We start from the raw sequence: 17,032 nt of genomic DNA, 5'->3' as shown, positions 1-17,032 counted from the left end.
TTATGAGACAAGAATATACAGTACTGTAGTATATGCACCATTACCAATATTAATTTCATCCCTCCACACATTGAATTTGCCATCAAAACTTACTGTTGCCTAATACTCTCTGGGAGTTTAACCTTGGGAATAGCTCTGGGTTGAAGAGAACCATTCATAAAGTGTTGACCAAGTGTGAGTATTGATTCATTAAGACTCACAACTCGTTGACGTTGGTCCTCATCCAAATGGATGCCTGCAAGATCATGATAATACATTTAATTAGGCAAAATATACTTTGCAGTTTAGCATTTATAGATCAAACATGGCATGAAATAAAAAATGATTGGGAGCTTGAGCATTTTCCCTTATCTGTTTAAAGGAAGACTAATTAATATCTTACATATATGTTACAAATAATGTTTATATTGTACGGCTAGACTAGCAAAGAAGAGCTTACCTGACTGTTCAAAATCAAAGAGGAAGAGTCTTGCCACATGTTTATCAACTTCTGTAGTGGGGACCTTGTCCCCATGCTGAACAACTTCTCGTAAGGAATCATATAATTTTCTGTGTGTGTTTAACCTGAAAATTATGTATACATAAGTAAGCACTCACAAATGCACCAGAATAATCAGGAAACATTTTGATCAAAGCCAATGCAAACAATATTATGCATAATCTTACTTGGTAGTTCCCACGAAATTATATTTTTTGCCTCATTTTGCTGTATATCACTGTAAGAGAACCAAGCCCTTTAGCTACACTTAGAGCTTTATTAGTATATTTTGGTAGCAGTCTTTCTTGTAAACATGTGTTATTGAATATGACAAGACAGGGTGAGATCAATGATACTGTATTAGCAAAAATCTTCTCTGTATTTCTTATGTTCTCCACTTGAGAAGTTGAAAAATTAACTCTCCAAAATTCATTTTACAGTTTTATTATGACCTGATGCTAAGAGATGCATTTGTTTACCCTGTCAACATTTTCAAAGGCAGAGTAGAAGTGGATACAATTTAGTTAGAGCAACCGAATATATTGCAGAGAGTGAGGATGTTGCATGAAATAACTGACAGGTATGACAATAAAAGGTTAGACATCAAACAAACTCGGCCAACTATGAACAGCCAATTAACACTCGGCTATATTCTATCCTCTTCTAGACCAAGCCAGAACATCCACCATACTTCCCCAGACATCACTGGAACATAAGTAATGTCGTACGGCCTATTGGCCCATTCGACACACTTCACCTTACTCTTGGCTATATATTTTGGTGCTCCAGCTAAATTGTATTCACTTCTATTCTGTCTTTAAAAAATTCATGCTAGAATAATTGATTTTACCCTTTTCATCTTATTCAATACCATTTGAGCTTTATTCTAAACAAATAAATCAATAATATGTACATCCTTATTTACTACATATCCACAATTATTTTGAAAACAAGACAGGTATTTTTTTCAGGGGAGGGAAAGGGAGGGAACATTTCAGGTGCCTCTCAGAAAGGGGCATTTCATTACACTAAACACTCAAAACTAAGTCACTGCATAAAAGACAGTGACATAAAACCAGCGGTGAATGTAATGAAACGCCATTTTCTGGGTGAGTCCCTGAGGCTCCCCGGAGCTATCCCAGGCTGATATGCTAATGTCAGACTTTGGCATCAGTCATGTGTATGGAGTTCTTAGGCCTACCGGGGACCACGGCCAGAACCGGAACAGGCACCCAGAAAGGTAAGCGCCTCAAAACAAACCCCTATTCTGGTTAAAATTGCTACCAAAAGCCGAACTAGTGGATAGAACTCCCCAAAAGAAAACAAGCAAACTAGTGTGACGTCACACGCCGCCGCGCCGCTGTCTGCGCAGCTCCCCTCCTCCCTGGGAGGGGGAAGGGGGAACCCCAGACCCTCCACGCCGGCTACCCACACCTTAGTTCTTGAGGCTGGATGTCAAAAACGCGAAAAAAAACGCCGACCGGAGGGAGGGAGGGATGCCAGGGCGCCTCCGGGACTCACCCAGAAAATGGCGTTTCATTACATTCAACGCTGGTTTTCTGGGAGGAGCCCCGTCGGCTCCCCGGAGCTAACTACCCACAGAGGAAGATCAAAGGGACGGAACCGGGAGGCGGATACCACGCACCCCCCACGGAAGCGAGACAACCGGCAGCAAATGCCAACCCAAGGCGCCACAGCCCCGAGAGGGCCCGGGAACAACACGAGACAACGAGCAGCAAGTCCCCAGTACGAACACCAAAGATCCGTGCCCGAATGACAGCAAGGACACGTCGCTCAGACGGCAGCGAGAGCAGCGAAGCCACGAACGCCACGGTCATGGAGGAAGAACACAGGCAGGTTAGCCGCAAGAACACGGCTGACAACCCGGGACACCGTCACCCGCGAACCAGGAAGAACAGAAGCAGATCAACGCAAAACGCGCCCCGGACACAGATGCCGTGGCACGCAAATAACAGCGGAGGGCCGCCACGGAACACAAAACACGACACATTCCCGGCCCGACCAACCAAGCACCAACAAACCAAGGACCCCTCCAGAACGCAGCAGCCCCATCCCGTGCCAGAAAAGATGGAAACTGCTGCCACCGAACAACTAAAACGCTAAAACCGAAGGAGCAGAAAAACCCCTGCGAAGGAGCAACAAAACCAGCGACCCGACCCCCAGAGGCAAAAACCAACAGGAAAAAGAGCCAACGAAAAAACAAATCGGAACCGAAGGGGCACTACCAACCGAGGAGAAGACAGAGCACGCTGACCCGAGACCAGGACGGTGCAAGCGGCGCACGAACAGGCCGGAGGTGAAACAACACACGAGACAGCTTACTAACGGTGCAGAAGCAACACCTAGACTGAAAGCAAGCCGAAGCGGCTCCGCCAGCGCCGCACGAAAAGAGGCGACAGTATGTGGCAAGACGACGGGCCCCCAACCCCCACCAGAAAAACCAAGCTGATGCTAACAACTGCAGCCACCTAAGAAGGGACAGGAGGAAAAGGAAGGACCGCCAAAATACCCCATACTGCCGCCAATAAGAAGTACGCAGGTGGGACACCTACCACGAAGCCACCCAATCACCAACTGGAGGCGAGACCGCGAGGCAGAACGTAAGCAGCCCCAACAAGGCCCCTCCGAGCCCAGGAAAAGGCGGAGCCACGGGAAGATCTCGGGCACGACCACCGAAAACCCAGGCGGCACAAGGAGATGGAACGTTTGCCGAACAGAAAAACTCCCTAAAGCAAGCAAGCATGCCGGGAGTTCAGAAACAATGGGTCCAATGCGAGACATCGCAAGACCCCGAAAAGCCAACCGGCAGGGTAAGCCAGGAAAACCAAAGAAGGCGGAAGGGTTGCCTCCAGAAACAGTACCTGAACCAAAGGGTACGAGCAACTGCAACAGACCGAGACAAATAAGCGCACCACAGGACACAGGCGGAAAGAACCCCCAAGAAGCCAAGGAACGCACGCAGAACACCCCTGCGGCGAGGAGGAAACAAGGGAGCGCACAAGGAAAGGAAGCGGTAGAAACCGACCACCCCCCTCAGCAGCAAGTGCAGGCAAAACCGACCAAAGGAGATGCCAGGAAAACGATTGGGGAGAGGCAGGACGAAAGAACTGAAGCACAAACCCCAGGAAACAACCAGGGGTGGACAATCAGGCAGGGACAGAAAACCCACGCACATGGGAGGGCCAAGCCAGGGACCCGAAGACCACGAAAAAAACAAGCAAACCCCCACACGCAAACCCTAGGCACAAAACAACAGCAAAGTGCCACACCACAACCAGACACAGGAACAAGGACACACCACCGCGAAACACGTAACCAATGCACACGTGCAGCAGCAACAGGCACCACCGCAACATGCAATATGTAAATAGCAACTCGCTTCTGCAAAGGCAAAGAACGGAGCAGGCAGACCCCAGACAGGGCCATTGGAGACACGACAGAACCCAGCAAGCCCAGGAACCTGCACACCAGGCGACCGATGGTGGAGAAAGCCGCACGATACCCGCTGGATGGGGTTCTGGGAGTTCATTTACACCCCAAGTCCTCGGACGTACCGGCAATATGGCGTATGTTCGCAGGTAGGTCGTGTAACAACTGCAGACCTCTGATGGTTATACAGTGTTCCCCGATTGTGCCTATAGCACCACTGCACTCCACTGGTACTATCCCGCAAGTTCTTCCATATAGGCGGGACCCAAGAGCCAGAGCTCAAACCCCGCAAGCACAACCAGGAGGGCCCTACCAGGTGAGTACATAACCAGCACCACAACCCACACACCGCATAACATGAAAGATGTGGGTCCCCTGAATGACTAGCATGGGTTGGACATGCACATGAGTGGGACAGGAAGGGTTGAAAAAGGGACAGTCACTGGTATGCGAACAGTCTCAGTCGTACAGAAATATACCTAAATAAAGACAGGTATATAAACATCTCCGCATCCAGCACCCCGGCCAAAAGACGCCAGACCGCAGACACTCACCTGTCAAGCGGAGGCACGAACGAGACACGATCCAACAGTGCCCAGGAGATCCTGGGTGCACCGCCAGGTGAAAAAGCCAGAGCCGGATACGCAGGAGAGCAGGGTAGAGGTGAAGGAGGCGGCCCACACCCATGACACAGGGAAAACCTCGGCGTCCTCCATACAGCTGGAAACTAGGACACCCCCGGAGCAAGGGAGAAGAGCGAGAGGCGAAGCACCTGAGAAAAAAGGGCGCAAAACACCAGCACAAACACACCGCCCAGACCAAAACAAACTCCACGGCGCATGCGCACGACACGCTGGCCGAACCGCACTACCCGCTCTGCGGGAAGGCGCCAACCAGGACTACTGCACTAGAAAAGTAGCTAAAAGAGGAAGCAGGAAAAACAAAACCGGCCAACGAAGCGAAGACAGAGCCCAAAAGGGAACCCAACCGGGCCACGAGCAGCCCAACTGGGCCACAAGTAGCCCAACTGGGCGACAAGTAGCCCAACCGGGCCACAAGCAGCCCAAAACGGCTATCCAGACGAGGAGCCGACAGACATTCCAAAAATACGGGAAGTAGCGAAAACCTTCCCGAACCCTCGAGAACACAGAAGCCAACACCAGTCCCGAAGGCACAGGCGCACCTGAGACCAGAAGTCACGTAGAACCCCAAGAACGGGGAAACATGATGAAGACACCGTCCCAAAAAGTGGGAGGAGCATCCACCCATAAGACGGAACCAACCGACTCAAAGGCCAAGGAACCGAGCCCGGGGAGGGGGCCGACGCCCAACAACACGTACGGCGAGTGGGGAGGAAAACCCCACTCCGCTTAACCACAAGCCCCACCTAGAGGGGGAGAAAAACCCCCATGGGGTCCTACGGGGCCAAGGCCCCCCACAAGTCAACCCCTCCCCAGCCCCGGGAACCTACACGACAGGCCCTGGGGCCGAGCCATCCCCCCAAAGCCCCGGCCGTACCAGGAAACCGGGGCAGCAGCGGAAACACTAAGGAAGGGAGCCCACTGGCAGACTCTTACAACATGGCTGGAGGAACAGGCTCAAATGCCCCCGTCACTACCCCGGAAGGGGAATTCCCCGAGACTGCCCGAGTCTCAAAACCACCAAACCCCACCCCGAACCCACAGACGGTAAGGAACCGGATGCAGGCAGGAAGGGGGGGGCGTGGAAGGAACCGAAGCAACCAACCCCCCCAAATCCCAACACAAACCAAAACGGGGCAGCCTTGGGGCTCCCGGGAAGCAAACAGACGAGAGCGTTGCCACCACCAAGGCTCAAAGTGCAACGCCCCTGCTGCTCGCACCCGCTTAGTCAGCACAACTGGGTAACCGAGCCACAACGAGCAACAAAACTCGCAGGACTCCGGGTCGAAGGAGTCACCAACCCCACAGGCAGCAGACGGAGGCAAAACAGAGAGTCACCCAGAGACAAGGGGTGAGAGCTACCCTCAAACTCGCTGGAAGAGAGGGGGGACTCTGGGGTTACATCCATCGGACCCGTGCGCCCCCAGGGGTTTCCCAGGGTCCCGAGCATTTACTATAAGAGGACTCGCTCTCAGGTAATCCCAGGCAGGGTACTGCTAACCGGCGCCCAAAGCTGTCAAACAACTTTCTAAGAGCTGAACCCCCGAGACGTGTACACTCACGGGGACCTAGCAGGAGGTACCACCAGAAAAATACTCAGAACACAAGGGACACAAGGGGCAAGAACGAAGGCAGACCCCCACCAGGTAGATAAACAAAAAGAAAAAAAAAAAAAACGCAAGAGGACAGCGTACCCAAGCGGAACAGAGCCAGCCGCCATGATTGGTAAAGACAATGTGCACAGTACCCTGTGCCCCACCAGTGCAAAACTGCCCCTTACCTTAAGGCGAACAAGGGAGATAGAACACCCGAGCACACAAAGAGCGGCCGAAAACCAAGCAGTAAACGGCCTAGCAGGGGCAGGACCCAAGGAACTTGTGGAAGGTGGCCCCAAGCCCCAAGGGCAGTACATACAGGGCACCTAGGGAAGGGAACCCTAGGCGCATGCAGCCCGAGTACTAGAGACTCACACCCGGCTCACACACCACCTAGAAGACAGACACCACACTCTAGGTACAGTGCTGAAACAACTACTGGAGCCGGAGCACACAACCGGTGCCTATAGCATCAGCCGAAGAACTGATGGGTGGATAGCCGGTGTGGGAGGTCTGGGGCTCCCCTTTCCCCCTCCCGGGGAGGGGAGAGCTGCGCAGACAGCAGCATGGTGACGTGTGACGTCATACTAGTTTGCTTGTTTTCTGTTGGAGAGTTCTATCCACTAGTTCGGCTTTAGGTAGCAATTTTAACCAGAATAGGGGTTTGTTTTGGAATGCTTACCTTTCTGGATGCTTGACCCAGTCGATGGCAGACATAGAATGCTTCCAACCACACGGGGGCTTCTATAGGCCATTGCTCCCCTTGCCTCTCTGAGGGGGCCAGGTTCTGGCCGTGGTCCCCGATAGGCCCTAGAACTCCATACACATGACTGATGCCAAAGTCTGACATTAGCATATCAGCCTGGTAAAGCTCCGGGGAGCCGATGGGGCTCCCCCAGAAAAAAAAAAACAGCATTGAAAGTAATGAAATGCCGTTTTTTTGGGTGAGCCTCAGAGGCTCCCTGGAGCTATCAAACTGATATACTGTACGCTATATTAGTCTGGAGCAACAGTCAATGGAGGGGACCACAAGCCAGAACCTGGCCATTGCTCCCCCAAAGGAAGCAATGGCCTATTGAAACCCCCATGTATTTGGGAGCATTCCATATCTACCTTCGACCAGGGTTAGGTACCCAGAAAGGTAGGCATAACAAAACAGACCCCACTTGGTAAGAAATTGCAACCTAAGACCGAACAGAGAGGCAGAATTTTCCCAAACCTAAAGAAACAAGCAAACATCATACACTGTCGCCGTGCAGCTTGTCCGCGCACCACTCCATTATTCTGAGCAATTATTAAATACTGTAGACATAAGGTGATGTCGAAGCAAGAAGATTGAAATCACAAAGGTCGATTTTAGGCATTAAAAAGCAACATATTATTAAATGGAAATTCTATTTCCTTATAGCACTATTTTAATTAAGAGATAAAGTAAAGCAATTACATTAAAATTAATGAAGTTCTGTGGGATACAAATATAATTAATCGCAAAAATTTTGGTATTTTGAAATGTTTTGTTAATTGTTTGTACATACATGTAATTATAATATAACTGAAACAAAAGTAGAAAACAAAACGACAAAAGTCTGCTTACTGTTCAACAAGACCACCAATGGCCACACATACGTCCTCAGCAGAAAATGAATAACGTGCTTGAGGATGTGCCATACGAATAAACTCTGCCAGGTCAGCCACACGACAAAGAGCATCTGACAAGTGATCGAACACCTAATAAAAGAAGACAATAAATTAAATAGATTCTTACAGATTTTGGGGAAATCAAAGAAGTGACAACATTTATGAATAAAGTTTCTTGCATGATTAGCTGAATAAAACAAAATCATATGAAACCAACTATATTTAATTTGTACTGTACAGCTAAACTGTAGTCTAATAACTAGTACTGTATATTATTATTTGTCTTTTTGTTTTTATTTGTGCTAAATAACCACTAAAATATGATTATTTGATTTGATTTCAATCCAAAATGATTATTATGAAGGAGGGAAAGAACTTCAACTCTTCAAAATAAAAATATATTCTGCCATTCACTCACCTCAACCATCTTACGTGACCTGTTAGGCGAGCAGCACTCTGCTACTAAATTCTCTGCCTCGCGGATAGCATTCTCTTTTAGTAAATAAAATCCATCTGGTTCTTGGAGTTCAGATAAGCCAAACAATCCCTGGAATTATATAAATTTACCCCAATTTAGAGGTACAATATCTACAAGCCAAGATTTATGATCTATAATGCGTAATCGCTGAAGCCATAAATGCCAACACTGCTGCAATTCAAAATTCAGCTTGATAAAATCATCAGGATAAAGGAGGGGACCTTAGACAAGCTGCCCGTTTCCTGTCGTCGATGAGGCCACCAGAGATAGTGGCCCTCGGGTAAATTCAGGTAATATTATTCTTTGTTTAACCCTTCACTTTTAACCATCCCCAAAACCCTCTTCGCTTGGGCAATTTTATACTCAAAGCTCATTATCATGAAAAACAAGTCACATGTTGTTGTTTTAGATTTAGCTACTCAGAACGAAATGTCAATGTAGCATGGGCTATAGTGAGCCCGTAATTGAATTCGGTTATTCGCAATAACCTTGTTACTGTGTGTCACAAGAATCTCCCTAGAGAAGAAGATTGAGCCTATTCCTTCATCACCTGTTCAACCACAACACGTCTGCATGTTCAAGAATAGAGAATTAACAACAATAACAACAGCTATAACATCTAGACACGATTCCACCACTCTACACTCTAGTCACCCTACCTCCCCAGGACACCTGGCGTCTGCAGAGGCCCGCGCCACTCTGGTCAACAAGCACCTTGATAGTTTGTGTCTGCTGGCTTCCAATTATCGTTACATCAGCGCCATCTGCACGGTCAAGCTCCCGTATATATAGAAGCCAGCCAGCCACCATCAGCAGAATACTCTCAGTGCTCATACCTGTTGAACCTGCTTCCACATTACCCTGTGTGGTGGTAGATTTTAACAGTTTGAGTGACAGTGTGGTGGTGTTCCAAATGCCTTAACACATGCAGTGCACACCTGGTTTCGGCAAAAACTTCTTAGTGCAATTGTCAAGGACATATTTTTTTGTTTTTATAAATATTCAGGTAAAGTTAATGTCAAAATGTCTCCAAACTCAACTACAGTATTTCCATTTGAAAACACAAACAGTAATGAAAACATTAAAAACATTAAAATATAACCTAATTAAAAAAATAGCACAACTCTTAGAGCACCTTCAGGAGCAGACTTCAGGAGAGGACATTATGGTGACCTTAGAAATTTTTTTAGTGAGTATAATTGGACAGACTTGATGCTAGGAAAGGAAGTGAATGAGATGTATGTCAAGTTTTGTGAAATATATGATAAAGGCACAAAAAAATTTATACCAAAACAGAGATGCAGAACTAGGAAACAGGATTGGTTCAATAGAAATTGCGAGAGGGCTAGAGACCAAAAGACACAAAAATGGAATCAATACAGGAAGAGGCCGAACCCCCAAACATACCAGCGATACAAAGATGCGAGAAACAACTACACGGCAGTGAGGAGAGAGGCAGAAAGAAATTTTGAAAAAGGGATTGCAGACAAATGTAAAACAGAACCAGGTCTATTCTATAAATTCATAAACAACAAATTGCAGGTAAAGGATAATATTCAGAGGAAACACTAAACGAAAAGTTCCAAAGTGTGTTTGTACAAAATGAAATCTTTAGGGAACCAGATACAATAAGAATTCCAGAGAACAACATAGAGCACATAGAGGTGTCTAGAGACGAAGTGGAAAAAATGTTCAAGGAGCTCGGTAAGAACAAAGCAGCTGGCCCAGATGGCGTTTCACCATGGGTTCTGAGAGAATGTGCATCTGAGCTCAGCATTCCACTTCACCTGATCTTTCAGGCATCCCTGTGTACAGGAATCGTAGCAGACGTGTGGAAACAGGCTAACATAGTTCCAATCTACAAAAGTGATAGCAGGGAAGACCCCCTCAATTATAGACCTGTATCATTGACAAGTGTAATAGTGATAGTATTGGAAAAACTAATCAAAACTAAATGGGTAGAACACCTAGAGAGAAATGATATAATATCAGACAGACAGTATGGTTTTCGATCTGGAAGATCCTGTGTATCGAATTTACTCAGTTTCTATGATCGAGCCACAGAGATATTACAGGAAAGAGATGGTTGGGTTGACTGCATCTATCTGGACCTAAAAAAGGCTTTCGACAGAGTTCCACATAAGAGGTTGTTCTGGACACTGGAAAATATTGAAGGGGTGACAGGTAAGCTTCTATCATGGATGAAAAATTTTCTGACTGATAGAAAAATGAGGGCAGTAATCAGAGGCAATGTATCGGAATGGAGAAATGTCACAAGTGGAGTACCACAGGGTTCAGTTCTTGCACCAGTGATGTATATTGTGTACATAAATGATCTACCAGTTGGTATACAGAATTATATGAACATGTTTGCTGAAGATGCTAAGATAATAGGAAGGATAAGAAATTTAGATGATTGTCATGCCCTTCAAGAAGACCTGGACAAAATAAGTAGATGGAGCACCACTTGGCAAATGGAATTTAATGTTAATAAATGTCATGTTATGGAATGTGGAATAGCAGAACATAGACCCCACACAACCTATATATTATGTGAGAAATCTTTAAAGAATTCTGATAAAGAAAGAGATCTAGGGGTGGTTCTAGATAGAAAACTATCACCTGAGGACCACATAAAGAATATTGTGCAAGGAGCCTATGCTATGCTTTCTAACTTCAGAATTACATTTAAATACATGGATGGCGATATATTAAAGAAATTGTTCATGACTTTTGTTAGGCCAAAGCTAGAATATGCAGCTGTTGTGTGGTGCCCATATCTTAAGAAGCACATCAACAAACTGGAAAAGGTGCAAAGACATGCTACTAAGTGGCTCCCAGAACTGAAGGGTAAGAGCTACGAGGAGAGGTTAGAAGCATTAAACATGCCAAAACTAGAAGACAGAAGAAAAAGAGGTGATATGATCACTACATACAAAATAGTAACAGGAATTGACAAAATCGACAGGGAAGATTTCCTGAGACCTGGCACTTCAAGAACAAGAGGTCATAGATTTAAACTAGCTAAACACAGATGCCGAAGAAATATAAGAAAATTCACCTTCGCAAATAGAGTGGTAGACGGTTGGAACAAGTTAAGTGAGAAAGTGGTGGAGGCCAAGACCGTCAGTAGTTTCAAAGCGTTATATGACAAAGAGTGCTGGGAAGACGGGACACCACGAGCGTAGCTCTCATCCTGTAACTACACTTAGGTAATTACCTAAAGGTGCTTTGCACAGTGCAATGGTTAAACAAGTCTGATGCCTTAACAGAACATTACTGAAGCATTATATCTGGAGTAATAGTTAAAAATCAATATTCCACTTACCTGAATATTATTCAATTCAGTAGTTGTCTCTTCTGAATACTGTACAAAAGTTTCTCTTGCTAACCTGAATACAAGTTATAGAAATATTATTAATAATAAATACACCTGAATTTACTTGAATTTACCTAAGGAACACTAACACTAGTGGCCTCAACGAGGACAGAAAACCAGCCACTTATCAAAGGTTCCCACCAATTTGTTCTGATTATTTGTTCTAGCTGGATTTTAAAATTCAACAGAGTTTTGGCATTTATGGCTTCTGCAGGTAGGCAGTTCCATGGGTTTATAAGCCTGTGGGTGAAAAAGTAAAGACAGTAGAAAAGTAAAGACAACAAGCACTCCTTACAAAGAAATAAACTGGAATTAAATCTCGCCAATTGAGCTAAATTTTCTGCTGCACAAATTTTTTTAGTTTTTAATTTTTCTTTACACGAGACCCTTAATTTGTGCAGGAGTTACAGTTTTGTACACACCATTCATATCAAAACACATGCAAATCATATTTGAATATACTGTATATGAGAAAAATGTGTTGAGGCAAGAGACATTTCTTTCTGGCTGGTCGTCCAGTAGCTATTCTTGCTTATGGCACTGGCACAGTAGAGGTTTTGTAACAATCTTCTACTAACCAGAAGCAAATACGTACTGTACCACTTCATGCTGACCTTTTCCCTCAATAAGGTGAGGAGCGAGTGATAATCAACTCGCTACCGAAGCAAAAAGCTGTTAAAGAGTCATAAAACATCTGAAAAACTTCATGTAAAAATTGTCTGGTGATTCTAAACCTACCAATGATACTCTACAAATAAGCAGTCATAATACATACTCTAAACTCCCCCACCAGCTTATTTAGGGAGCCGGTGGCTAAGCGGACAGAACACTGGAAGCGTGATCCTGTGGTCCCGGGTTCGATCCCGGGCGCCGGTGAGAAACGATGGGCAGAGTTTCTTTCACCCTGATGCCCCTGTTGCCTAGCAGTAAAGCAGTAAATAGGTACCTGGGAGTTAGTCAGCTGTCATGGGCTGCTTCCTGGGGGTGGAGGTCTGGTCAAGGACTGGGCCGCGGGGACACTAAAGCCCCGAAATCATCTCAAGATAATCCATTACTATGTGGCAGCTCAATCTGATAATGGGTAGGAGAGCTGGCTATCCAGTGCCTAAAGCCACAGGATAACCAGCCACCTCACCATTGAGCCACTACACACAAAAAAGTAAAAACTGATAAGAGTAGAACCTGAGAGCTACTGAGGTGCAGCCAAGAAAAAGAGACATTTCCTTACATTTAATGTTTATTTCTAAAGAGACCCTCACCCCCTCCAAGTGATTTCTCTTGCTTAATCCCATGGAACCTCACAAGACCACCAAACCTAGGGCAGGATGATGGTCAGGTCCAGGGGCATGGCCTATGACTGACCCTGTCCTTTGGAGGGAGTGGGAAGTACCGGAACAAATGTGGACATCTTCAAGAGAAAAGTAGATAGTTTTCTTCAAGAAGTGCTGGACCAACCAGGCTGTGGTGGATATGTAGGCCGTTGGGCTGCTCCAAGCAACAGCCTGTTGGACCAAGCTCTCAAGTCAAGCCTGGCCCTGGGCCGGGATTGGGGAATAGAAGAACTCCTAAAACCCCATCTAGGTACAATCCAGGTACAGACCCCAACAATAACATCAGGTGAAGCAGTTGGAATGATACATCTAATTAAGATAACACTCAAGCAACCTCTTGATCAGGAAAAAAAGAATGTTTAATATAAAGGTATCCCACAACATGGACAATCTTCATGAGGACTCCTGGAACTGCTCCAAAATGGCAAGCCAATAAGCACAATGACCAATACAGTATAGCTAACACTATATTCTATAGAAGCAAGCAAGGCAATGTTAGCAAAGCACTAGCAGCTGCTATGAACAAAAAGGCATGTGCAAAAACAATCAGAGCCTCCAGCTCAAATTGCAACTGTGCCATAACCAACTCCTGGGATGCCAGAAGTTATACCTTTGAGATCAACCAAGTTTAATGTTGAAGCAATCTAGAAACCTTGATGTGGAGCTGCCAAGAGCCCACATCACAGATCAAAGGCAGGCACAAACATCGCTCTGTTGATTGAAACAAGAAAGGACTTGGAAAAAAACACTGAAACATGGGCAAAATATTCTTCCATTATAGAGATTATGGCCAGCAATAACATATATTACTGCAAATGCAAAATAAAATGATTTGTACCAAATACAGTAACAAATTGTATTGATAGCCTACATGTACATTTGTGCATTCTTACTAAAGCATCATTAGCTATTTAGCACACATCATAAAGTGAATACCATAATAATAATAAAAAGTGCCAAAAATCCAGCATTGAATGTAATGAACTGTCTCTTTCTGGTGGGTCTCTCAGTGGACCCTCAAGCTACCCACCTGGTAATTTCCAAATTTTGGGTACTCCACCTGGCTCATGACTCATGAGTGCTTACTGAAAAATAGGACCAAAATCGGACATTCTCAATAGAGGCAAGGGAACTCAGGGGTTATAAGATTCTACAGAGCTGAAGGAAACAAACCAAAAAGGTAGATGACCACCAAAACAAGCAACCGGGTAGACATTTGTATCCCAGATGTGAACTATGCACACTAGGTATATTTACTTAAATCTTTGAATATGTTAGATATTAAGTCACTGCACATCCTCTCAACTGTTCTCTATATATTTAAAACTCTGAACTGTAATGCCAATCCTGACCTTAAACGCTTCCTAGAAGGTTGTAACAGAACCCATGGGCACCACACCAGAAACAAATATCTATTTGATATTCCAAGAGTGCGACTTAACCAAACTAGAAATGCTCTGCAAATTAGGGGACCAAGAATGTGGAATGACCTTCCCAATCATTTCAAAGGCTGTACCTCTCTCAACCAGTTAAAGAGAACAAATAAGTACTACCTAATAAACATGATGTAATCTACCTTACCCCCCCCCTAAATGTCAACCCATGTCTTACTGTTTTCAAACACTGTTGACCAACTTGTATAACTGCTGTTTTCTGCCATATATATATTTTCCCCTCCCTATTTTTCAACTCAATGTATGCTTTGATCTCAATTAGCATTAAATTCTAGTGTAAGTGTTTTTCCCACACATGGCCCGAAACGCATTGCATAATAGTGACTTTAGGCATTGTATGTACTAACTCTATCCAGAAGTCCAACAATATGTTTGTATCTCACCTTGTATGCATGTACTTTACCTGAATAAACATTTGATTTGACTTGTTGTCTAGGTCCAACTACTAGTTAGCTTAACACTCTTTCCACCAGAAGGCAGCCCATGTGACTCCATGTCCTAGCAAACAATTCCAGTCATGCAGCCATCATTACCAATTTCTCTCTCTCTCAACAGACAAGGTTTTATATAATACCAGCGACTGAAGCATTTAACTTATGCCTCGGTACTGGAATCATATACCGTTAATTATACAGTACCTCTCTTGGTTTGTGTGATCACTTCCATTATTCATAGTAATAAATTACTGAATAAGGCACCGAATATAACTCACAGATGTGCTCTTGGAGAAGTGAAGACTCAGCAACTTATTTGGCTTGGTGTTGAAGGCAGCGGCCAGAGGTGACCAGGTGTGCACCCCACAGGTGTTCAGCCTTCCAACACCTGACGCTCCTGACCATAATGTGCATCTTTTCACCGGCCTCTTCCTCAAATGGCCCCAAATGGATTTAGTTCTCCTTAGATATAACATTACTAAGAAGATACATTTACTACAATCGCCGACGAATTACGTAGCCGCTATATTCTACAACACCGGCCTCTTCTTCCTTAGGACATGTGCAGCTTGAGATTATCTTCCCGATGATTACAGGGGATGTTGTGAGATGACGGCTCCCTGTGACAGTTATAACTTGAGTGTATCTTGGTATTAATTTATTGTTGTTGTTCTTGACTGAGAGGCAACGAAGATCGAAGGGCGTGAAGGTATTAATTTAAGGCGACGAATGTAGTGTTGATGTCTTAAGCTGATCGCTTATGTTACTAGTGAAGTGTTTACGTTTTCTATGTTGTTGTTGTGTTGATTTAGGGGCGACGACGATCGTGAGATCGGATGCGCCCCGGCTGCCCGATACCGGGAAATAGCGGAGGGATGGGGTCCCTATAGTCTCTTCAGGCCATAGACCCTACAATCTCCTCAGGCCACAAATTTTACAGTCTCTTCAGGCCACGGACATGACGGATGAAGCGGAAGGTATGGCGAAGGATGTCATGACGAACGTCTTCATCTCTCGCACCTGCCCCGTCAAGGAGAACGGGAACTGTGAGGCGGGGAATATTCAGCCTACGAACAGCATTCTGTAGTCTGACGCGAGCGCTATGAAATCGAGGGCAGTGAAGAAGAAGGTGCTCCACTGTATCCTCCTGGGTCGGACACCACTGGCAGTGTGGGGAATCTACCAGCCGTAGACGATGGAGATGTGCGGCCAGGCAAGTGTGCCCAATCCGGAGACGAGTGATGGGAGTGTCGAGGAGTCGAGAATGATGACGAGTCCATGGACGCGGGGTGGAATCAAAATTGCGTAGAAATTGCGTCTTCTTAAAAGGGAGCGGGCATTCCAAAACACCACAGTATTCTCAGGATGGGGCGCCATTATCCCTGAAATACAACAGCTAACTTTTTGACCACCAGTGCACAGACGTCTCCAAAGGGGCAACCACTAGAAAAAGCCATAAAAGCCTCATACAAAGTAAGTAAAATGTGTGGTATCAATGACTTCCAGTCCAGAGGATGTTGATCTATGCTTTTCTCTGCCTGACGGAAGCGGTGGTCGGCTCGCGAACTCTCTTGACGGCGTCTGCGACTGGTGGGAGCCTCACTCTGGGCCTCATGTTCCCCCGGTGTCACAATCCCTTGGGAAAGTGCCTGAGGGACCAGAGGATCATCAGGACTGTCTGTTGGAGCAGTACCTCCTGATCGATGGGTGTGTCGACGACGCCGGTGTTGGCTTCTGTGAGGAGAGGCAGGAGGGTGACGAGTGCTAGGCTCCGGCCGAGACTGAGCGTCCATGTCTGTATCCGTGGATGAGTTTCCGTCAGTGTCAAGGCTACCCAGGAGGGAAAATCGATTAGCAACCTGGGCGTATGAGGCATGTGACTGGGACAGGCAGGAGCGTCTGCTAGTTCCTACTTGTGAAGAGACCCGACTAGGGGGAACCTGGAGGCGAGAAGCGATAGGCTGATTGAGGGTGCGCAACTTCTGGAACAGCTCATGTCGAGGTGTCCCCGCTGTTTTATGATCGATGTCCAACTGGAGGGCCTCAAGATATACAGGGCAACTCTTAGACGTAACCTTATGATGGCCATGGCATAAAAAGCAGCGAGGTGCAGCAGAGCACCCACCGTTATTTCTGTCTGAATGGCCTGTTTTG

General features: G+C 45.9%; 1 protein-coding gene across 1 annotated transcript in view; it reads right to left on the bottom strand.

Annotated features, from left to right (window-relative positions):
- The window catches only part of LOC123756908 (mitochondrial intermediate peptidase), an 80,823-nt gene extending 65,165 nt beyond the window's left edge, over positions 1-15,658 (bottom strand). Inside the window, exons 1-5 of the mRNA XM_069331972.1 lie at positions 15,157-15,658; positions 8,221-8,349; positions 7,759-7,892; positions 440-564; positions 94-235 (exon numbers count right to left, since the gene is read on the bottom strand). Coding sequence (XP_069188073.1) covers positions 94-235; positions 440-564; positions 7,759-7,892; positions 8,221-8,349; positions 15,157-15,354 — 728 coding nt within the window. The 5' untranslated portion in view covers positions 15,355-15,658. The remainder of the gene's footprint in view (positions 1-93; positions 236-439; positions 565-7,758; positions 7,893-8,220; positions 8,350-15,156) is intronic.
- Between the last annotated feature and the right edge of the window lie 1,374 nt (positions 15,659-17,032).

The sequence above is a fragment of the Procambarus clarkii genome, chromosome 26, assembly GCF_040958095.1.
Source record: "Procambarus clarkii isolate CNS0578487 chromosome 26, FALCON_Pclarkii_2.0, whole genome shotgun sequence".
NCBI classification, from domain to species: Eukaryota; Metazoa; Arthropoda; class Malacostraca; order Decapoda; family Cambaridae; genus Procambarus; species Procambarus clarkii.
Note: the sequence above shows the minus strand (reverse complement) of the source record. Positions and strands in the feature narration are given on the sequence as shown.